The 9352-nt window shown below is 39.3% G+C and overlaps 1 protein-coding gene across 3 annotated transcripts in view; it reads right to left on the bottom strand.

Annotated features, from left to right (window-relative positions):
* Positions 1 to 9352, bottom strand: part of phf14 (PHD finger protein 14) — a 73724-nt gene that overhangs the window by 27444 nt on the left and 36928 nt on the right. For all 3 annotated transcript variants that reach the window (XM_007559033.2, XM_007559035.2, XM_007559034.2), the window contains exons 12-14: positions 8247 to 8353; positions 4372 to 4503; positions 2704 to 2866 (exon numbers count right to left, since the gene is read on the bottom strand). In XM_007559033.2, coding sequence (XP_007559095.1) covers positions 2704 to 2866; positions 4372 to 4503; positions 8247 to 8353 — 402 coding nt within the window. The remainder of the gene's footprint in view (positions 1 to 2703; positions 2867 to 4371; positions 4504 to 8246; positions 8354 to 9352) is intronic.

Here is a 9352-nt window from a genome sequence, read left to right as displayed (position 1 = left end):
ATGGGAAGTGATACACACACACACACACACACACACACACACACACACACACACACACACTCCCAAGTTGTCAGATATCAATCTGAAGTGTTTGTCAAGGGAGCAGAGAGGCAGCTCTGTGTTACAGGATCAGAGCATGGTCAGTTCAGATAAGCAGGATCCAGTGAGCAGCAGAGAGGCTTCTGTTCCTGCTCATAGCTCACCCTTCAGACATGGACCGTCCTCCATTAATCTGACAGTCACTGAACACATCACTTTCATGTCTGAATGCTTCGTCTGGTGTGGGGATGTGAAGATTAACCTATTCATTCACATTTGTGAAAGTGGGTGCCTTGGTAGAGCAACAGTGTTTCTGAATGAAATCTAGACGCATCGCTCTGTTCACATCAATTCTGAAAGTTTGGGAACGGAGGAGAAAAATGAGAGTGCAGGCATCGCCCTGAGCCGCAGCAGACCCAACAACATTCAGACATCAAGTTTATGTGTGACAATAGGGATGGGCATTTATCGTGTCATTTATCATGGAAAATTTCTTATTGATTGCCTTGATTAATTTCAATTTATAATATTAAAAAAACTGATTGAAATTTTATTTTTACCCATTTCTCCACTGTTTCTGTTTATTCCACAAGAGCATCAATAAATATCTGTAAATTTGAATTAAATAAATTGAGTTACTATGAGCAGTTAAATTACATGAATCACTGCAATGAAAAAATGACTGTTTGAAATGGGAATATTTTTCCAGAACAATTTTTGTGTCTGTGGCACCATGAATGCTGCCATGCAGTTGCAGCCACACAGAGACCTAAAAAAGACATAATACAAATTTTTATCATTATCACAATAGTATCCTGATAAAATTCCAAGTCCATATCACTCAGCTTATATGACACTATCTAGAAAAAATATATATTTAAAGTATATTAGCATCCATTACTGTGGACTCCTCTGGATAAAACCTTCCTGTACATTTTGTATTGTATTTATACATCTGCCACTTTTTCAGGTTGTTCATTAATGATTTTCACATGAAAGCAGCAGCATAACATTTTAGTAGGAGTTAATTGTGAATTTATGTCCGATAAGCTTTCCAGAATGTCAGAAGCAGTCAGAATGACTCAGATTTGTACAGTGGACTATAAACAACTCAACAAATGGTAGATAAAAAAGTAAGATTGCATTTTCATTTGATAATAAATAAACAATAGAAGTTGATTCTGGTTATTGAATCAGAAGTGATCTCAGACTGTTGGGGCTTCAGAGCGGAGCTGCTGTTGGGTTCATCTGTTTCTATTCCTACTGTGGGGAGTATTATTATTCTTAGTAACGACTCCTAGTGATCGGGAAGATGACTGGAATGTAGGATGATTGAATTGAAATTTTTTTTGTAAAGTGCCTTGAGACAAGATTCATTAAGAACTGGAGCTGCTGTATAAATAAAACTGAACTGAATTGAAATGCAGCTATTGTGGCAAAATCAAAGTATTTTGGGCGTCATCAGGTCTGAAGCATCAGCTCCCTGAGTCATCGGTTTTCACTGCTTTGATCTACATGATGTTGAATCAACACATGGAATTTGACTGAATGAAGGGGAACTGAACAGGATCCAATGCCTGTTCACTGGTCTTTACTGTGTATATGCACTGCCTTACAAAGGTTCATTTCAATAAAAACTTATCAAGACATGACAAGACAAGCAGGTGAAACATATGAATATTTCATACTAATTTAAAAACACTTTTTTTTTTTACATTTTTTTGAATGTTCTTCTCTGTCCAATAAGAAGTTGAAAGTCCTGGGTCTAGTCAAAGCCCACCTTCTGAGATGTGGTGGGGTAACTTCAAACACCCAGGACACCTCTCATATGTCTCACAGGTGAAAGTGAGAAACCAGGCAAAGATCCAGCAGCACAGCAGCAGACTGAATGAGTTTACACTGAAGACGGGCTGTGAGGGCTGATCGTCACAACTCCTGCCTCAGACAGACAGTTATCTTTTGGTTCATCAGTAAACAATGGTCATTTTGTAAACTAAGACTAGAGTATTTTAATCTCTTTTTTTCCCCAGAGGTAAATAAAAACAAGATCAGACATTAATAATGTCAATAAAAAAGTAGATATGTATGAATTTCAGATATATGGATAGTGATACAAAGGTAGCAGCAGCTCAGTGCTGTCAAAAACTAAAGAGGTTTTACTCAAACCGATCAACTATAGAGGTAACCTGCTGATAGAAATCTGAGTCGCAGTGTGTAACCACAGTGTAGCTGTATTTATGCTTTCAAAGGCAGAACTGCATGTTACTGTACAGCTGAACCGTGAGAGGAATCCAGAGTTCTGTGTGTAGAGTTTCAGCTGACTACCCAGAGAAAGGAGACCAGCAGAGGCAAAGCGACACACACCACATCCCTCCCCTCAGAGCTGTCTCTTTAAACTAATGCCACTTCAAAGTACATCCAAAGTAAATACATCAGGATGTGTTTTTTTTTCCATCTATGAACCTTAAGAAGAAAATGAGCAATCAGCATGAAAACACAGGTTAACTACTTGCAATCACTTAGCCCTCACATCCATCAGTCCCATTCTAATGAACCAGTAGAGGAGGAAGAGGAGGAGGAAGAAGATGAGGGAAAGGAGGAAGAGGAAGAAGAGAAGGACAAGGAGGAAGGAGAGGATGAGGAAGAGAGTTCACCAGTACTCACTGTGCCTCTCACTTGCTGCTTCTTGGGCTCTGGAGACATCTCCTGAGGGATGAACTTGATCGGTCCTTTGATCTGCCTTCTAGACCTCTTGGTGCCGTCAGGCAGCGTCTCCATGGCGATGTCAGCTTCATCACTGCTGGCCTGGTCACACTCGGAGCATTGCCTGAAGAAAACCGAGAGCTGTCACTCCTCTTGTATTAAACTTATTGTCAGTGATCCAAATATTTGATATTTTATTGGACACAGGTTTTTACTGGATGATTCCAGATTCAAGTCTGACCTGAAAAATTAAAATTTTGTACAAATGTAGGTTCTAGATTAGGGTTGAACGATTCATCAGATTAATCATGCTCAATTGGTTATTGAAATAATCATCAACTAATTTAGTAATTGATTAATCATTACGTTAACTCTGAGCCAGATATTAAGCCAGAACTGTACAAAACATAAATGTATTTTGCACTCAAAAAAAGTAAAATGTAAGTCTGTTCTGAAGTTTATTTGAATTTTTTATCCATTTCTAATGTTGTACAAAAAGGCTTCAGTCGATTACTAAAGTAACTGTTAGCTGCAGTTCTATTTTAAATTGAAACAAATCGTTCTGTCCGTCCATGCTAAAAAACACTTCAGTTTCCTTTAAAACAGGGGTGTCCAAAGTCGGTCCTCGAGGCCCGGCATCCTGCATGTTTTAGTTCTCTCCCTAGTGGTAGTAACAACCTCCTCAGCAAGTCAACGTTCTCCTTAAGCCTTCTAATGAGTCATCATTTGATGCAGGTGTGTAAAACCAGGGAGAGAACCAAAACATGCAGGATGCCGGCCCTCGAGGATCCACTTTAAAATCCTGCTTTAAAATGTTTTAAAAACCTGCCACGTTGAACTTGAAAAATTAAATTCATGACTGTACTAGCCTTGACCTGATTGTGAATTTCTGTTTTTAACTCACTGATACAAAAATGATGAAGCCATAAACATCTGACACTCCAGTTTTACATCATGAATCAACTGAGAAGCTGAAATATGAGACCAGCGTCATTACAAAATCAGGAGGACATCATGTACAATTAACCAGCTGCCTCTCCTTGTTTCTTTCATTTATAACATGGAAAAAAGACAGTTCTAGTTGTTCTCTAATGACCACAGTTCATTAGAGTTGCTAAATGTGGAGAGGCAGAAGCATTAAATCTCTTCTTCAGATAAAAAGCTGCAGGCTGTGGGAGGGGAAGGGAGAGGGTGACATTTCTACCATCTCTGCATCTGCTATCTGATAAAACAGCTTCCACAGACGGAACAAAAATGTCACCAATAATACGACTAAAATGCTCTCCAGATCCAACTGTTAGCTGCTCCTTTAGGAGGAGGCGAATCAAAAAGAAGAGCCTGCTGATTATATTCATAGGATGAATGAGTTGCATCATAAATGCTGCCTTTGTGCTGTTCTCTCATCTGAGGGACAGTTACAACCAGATTGTTAATGGGGAGTTGCTTTTTGAAAATGTATTTAACAATAAAAATTAATGTAACAAACATCAGGATCCATATTATTAACAATCCATCCTGCATCACTTGTTTTATCAGCATGAACAGAATTGATGTCATTTCTGAGTTTCCCACATGAATAAAGTGCAGGAAACAAAGAATCCCGCCCTGCAGGGTCTGGATGAGTCTCACCAGTAGCTGTTCTTTGTCTTCTTGGGCATCCGGGTGAGAGGAGGCTCCAGGCAGCCCAGGTGGTAGTAGAGTTTGCAAGTGTCGCACAGCACCAGAAGATGTTGGTCCTGGTTCTTCTTACAGATCCCACAGCTGCAGAAATTATTCAGATAAACCTCGGACTGGAACAACTTGCAGCTTACATTTTCTGTTCACAATGACCTCCAAGTTCTGCTTAAAAAGGAATTTATAAAGTTGTGTGAAAAAGTAAAGCAAACTCTAGGATTTCAATGTTTAGTGGAGACTATTTATAGGCCTGTCGCAATAAACAATAAATCAATTAATTGCACGATAAATTAAAACTATCGACCTCATTTTAATGATCAGCTTTATTGTTTCTTCCTGCCTTTTTCTCTTTCTGTTGATGACACTGAATAAAAAAGGCTCAACTTCGGTGCTATCCACTGACCCCTCCCTTCCTCATTTCCTCAGTGTAATGCCCAGCGCACACTACACAAACTTAGAATTGTCGGCTGATTGTTGGCCCATTTTCAAAGCCTGAGAGACCACACATTAACTGACAGAAATCCTAGGTATAACGTTTCGATCGGGTTCGATTGTGCCGAGTGGTGTCCAACAATCGGCAAAAAATAATGGCTACAAGTCCAGTTAACTAATTTAAAAACCAGGCATTAATCAATGTTTTACTACAATCTACCTGCAAAGCATGTGGCAAGTGTCCACGTAAAGTCCTGACTGAATGAAAATCATTATAACCTATTTATTTCACGTTAACGAAGAACAGCTGAAAAGTTACCGGGTTTATCAACTGCGGTAGTAATTTGGCTCCAACTCCTCCCCTTGTCATTTCTATATTCTTTGCACGAAATGTTGAATAAGCATTAATGTTGTTTCCACATATCATCTCCGATGTCTGTTGGACTTCGGGTTGCAACGTGTCAGCTGTTTGGGATTCCCCTCTGCAATTTCCCCTCAGAAAGCACCAGAGGCGCAAAAAGTGGGTATGCAGCGTATGCAACGCATAGGGGCGCAGCACCAGAGGGGGCGCCAAAACCCCGTCTGGAGGGGGCGACGAGCCGATTATGTTTTCCCATACAGTTCAGCGCGCCTCACTCTCCTTCACCTGTCGCACATAACGAGGTACATGTAGCGAGTTTTACACTTGACACAGCGTCGCCTCGGGGGGGGGAGGGGTGGGGATTTATGTTTTCGCATCCACCTGAATAATGTGCAGTTGCGCCACTGGAAAGCACAGAAGGTAATCCGCGCTTTCTGATTGGCTACCTGTCACATTCAACAGGCTGCATTAAGCTCCCAGTTGGGAAAACCCCTGATTTAGTTCAGAGCGGCCACAACAATCTACTGTAACACACCACCCACTAATCGCAAGCGACAATCTTAGATCGGCCAACGTTCTAAGATTGTCATAAGGGGAAAATAGGGGCAAAAAATCGTGCAGTGTGAACTACTTACTGCATCAGGTAGTCGGATATGTCCATCTTCTCTATCTAAATCTAATGATTACTGAAGGGCAATAAAGAATTCATAATCTGCAGTCTTTTGGTTGAATGTAGTATTTATTTTCACTGTGGTTTTATGTTGTTTAGTTTTTATTCAAGTTCGTTTTTTTGTTAATGGAGACTGAGAATCCATTTTATTTTTGTTTTTGGTTGTTTTGTTTATTTTGTTTATCAGTTAAGTGTTCTTTTGAAAATAAAGNCACAATGACCTCCAAGTTCTGCTTAAAAAGGAATTTATAAAGTTGTGTGAAAAAGTAAAGCAAACTCTAGGATTTCAATGTTTAGTGGAGACTATGTATAGGCCTGTCGCAATAAACAATAAATCAATTAATTGCACGATAAATTAAAACTATCGACCTCATTTTAATGATCAGCTTTATCGTCTCTTCCTGCCTTATTCTCTTTCTGTTGATGACACTGAATAAAAAAGGCTCAACTTCGGTGCTCTCCACTGACCCCTCCCTTCCTCATTTCCTCAGTGTAATGCCCAGCGCACACTACACGAACTTAGAATTGTCGGCTGATTGTTGGCCCATTTTCAAAACTTGAGACCATATATTAACTGACAGAAATCCTAGGTATAACGTTTCGATCGGGTTCGATTGTGCCATGTGGTGTCCAACAATCGGCACAAAATAATGGCTACAAGTCCAGCTAACTAATTTAAAAACCAGGCATTAATCAAAGTTTTACTACAATCTACCTGTAAAGCATGTGGCAAGTGTCCAAGTAAAGTCCTGACTGAATGAAAATCATTATAACCTATTGATTTCACGTTAACGAAGAACAGCTGAAAAGTTACCGGGTTTACCAACTGCGGTAGCAATTTGGTTCCAACTCCTCCCCTTGTCATTTCTATATTCTTTGCACGAAATGTTGAATAAGCAATAATGTTGTTTCCACAAATCATCTCCAATGTCCGTTGGACTTCGGGTTGCAACGTGTCAGCTGTTTGGGATTCCTCTCTGTAATTTCCCCTCAGAAAGCACAGAAGGTAATCCGCACTTTCTGATTGGCTACCTGTCACATTCAACAGGCTGCGTTAAGGTCCCAGTTGGGAAAACCCCCGATTTAGTTCAGAGCGGCCACAACAATCTACCGTAACACACCATCCACTAATCGCAAGCGACAATCTTAGATCGGCCAACGTTCTAAGATTGTCATAAGGGGAAAATAGGGGCAAAAAATCGTGCAGTGTGAACTACTGCATCAGGTAGTCGGATATGTCCATCTTCTCTATCTAAATCTAATGATTACTGAAGGGCAATACAGAATTCATAATCTGCAGTCTTTTGGTTGAATGTAGTATTTATTTCCACTGTGGTTTTATGTTGTTTAGTTTTTATTCAAGTTCGTTTTTTGTTAATGGAGACTGAGAATCCATTTTATTTTTGTTTTTGGTTGTTTTGTTTATTTTGTTTATCAGTTAAGTGTTCTTTTGAAAATAAAGTGCATCTATCTTTGGCAGGAAATTGCATGCATTATTACATAATTTCCATTAAATCTATGTAAAAAGGTCTTCAAACAATATTATCGTTTATCGCAATAATTTTTGAGACAATTAATCGCTCAACAAAATTTGTTATCATGACAGGCCTATTCATAATATCCTACAGGTTTAAAAACTGTTCTAGGCTCAAAAAATTATGTATATTTACATTTTCACTAAATTTATTTTGATATGCCCATTTCATTAAGTGTTAACTATATCAGTTCTGTTGTGTTTATTGTCACATCAAGCTGAGCTGAGCTGATATCATTTTATTAACCTGATTAACAGACTGATGGGACCGATTAGTTATGGCTGGATCTTTATCTGCGTAGATAAAGATATCTACGCAGCACTGGGAGAGAATTATTATTATTTATTTTTTTTTTTTGCACTCCTAGATATTCAAAGTACGCAAACAAAAAGGTGGATTTTGCATGACTTGTCCCCTTTAAAAGCATAAAACAGCTGCATATCTGCCATAACAGCCTGGGATGTGCATTGCAAACTGGGTAGGAATATAAATGTTATAGTGTTCAGTATTAGTTTATACTTAACACTTGTCCCCATTCACATAAACAATAAAATAAAGAAGACAAATGAAAAGGTGTCCATGACTGTCCTCTGGACATCTTTACAGTCAGCATTCTTCCTCATGATTGTGTCCGACTGACCCAGAGTAAAACACTCAGGGTCAGGAAAGCTTTAAAGGTATTTTGAGTCAACTAGCTGATTAGGGTTTGAAACCTCTAGTTTCCATTAACAACTGTTTTCATAGTATTTCAATTTTCTGAGATATGCTAGTATGTCTGCGTTCACATGTTTCTCCCTTTGTACGACCAGGACAGGAACAAACTGTTCTTCACCTGTAAAGAATTGCTGGAAGGCTGGATGACTTCCCCGGTGTTCCTCCTTCCTTCTTGCTGGGCTTCCTCTCCTTTGGAGCTTTCAGAATTGCTGGAGTGTTCAGTTTCTACAGAAACCAAAAACTTAGAAGTCAGTCATATAGAATATTATTTTTTCTATAATCAAACAGAGAGACCTGTCCCTCTAAATCAGTTGTTGTAGAACCAGATGTGCTCCAAAGATCACAGAATGCTACCAGGTTTATACTGTCACATTAGTGAAGTAAGGATAAAGCAAACAGAATGTCACACTGGAGTGTCAATTCTATTGAATCAGTCTGAAAATATGAAATGTAAATTTAAATCAAAATCAAATCAAATTTTATTTGTATAGCACATTTCAGCAGCAAGGCATTTCAAAGTGCCTTACATCATTTAAAACAAAAGCACAGAGTCATGCAACATTGAATAAACAATCAGAAACATTAAATTTCCTGCCGAGTCGAATTTCTGCCCTTAAAATCAGCAGAGAGAGAGAAAAAAAGAAACATCGGGAGTGGGAGGACTCCAACCCGCACCCGTTTTAAAACAATGAGGGGAACTCCAACCTGCACCCCTTTTAAAACAACAGGGAGGGACTCCAACCCGCCCTTTTAAAACAATGAGGGGGACTCCATCCCGCACCCCTTTTAAAACAACGGGGCGGATGTCAACCCGCACCCCTTTTAAAACAACATGGGGGGACTCCAACCCGCACCCCATTTATATGAATCTTGACTCCTTTCACATAATTAAAACCTTGTGGCAAAAGCCCATACACTGTTAACCCAGGTGGACTTAAGAGCTGTTAAAACAAACATGAAAGTTGAAGTAAACTGGATGGAGACTTGATGCCTCCTGCTTAAATCCTGGGAAGGCCTTTGCCCCTAAATGAATGGAACTCATGTCTTACCAGGACTTACTTCCATTTCAACTATAATGATAAAATGTTTATTCTAAGATGTTCAGGTGTTCTACGAAACCTCTGTGGGTTCAAGTGAGGTGTCACTGACAAGCTGTGGTCTGCAGTGCATCAGGAAAGTATTTACAACATTAATCCAGATTTTATATACCGTATTTTCCGCTCT

The sequence above is a fragment of the Poecilia formosa genome, unplaced genomic scaffold, assembly GCF_000485575.1.
Source record: "Poecilia formosa unplaced genomic scaffold, Poecilia_formosa-5.1.2 Scaffold101, whole genome shotgun sequence".
NCBI classification, from domain to species: Eukaryota; Metazoa; Chordata; class Actinopteri; order Cyprinodontiformes; family Poeciliidae; genus Poecilia; species Poecilia formosa.
The sequence above is the reverse complement of the archived record's forward strand: the minus strand, read 5'-3'. Positions and strand labels throughout refer to the sequence as shown.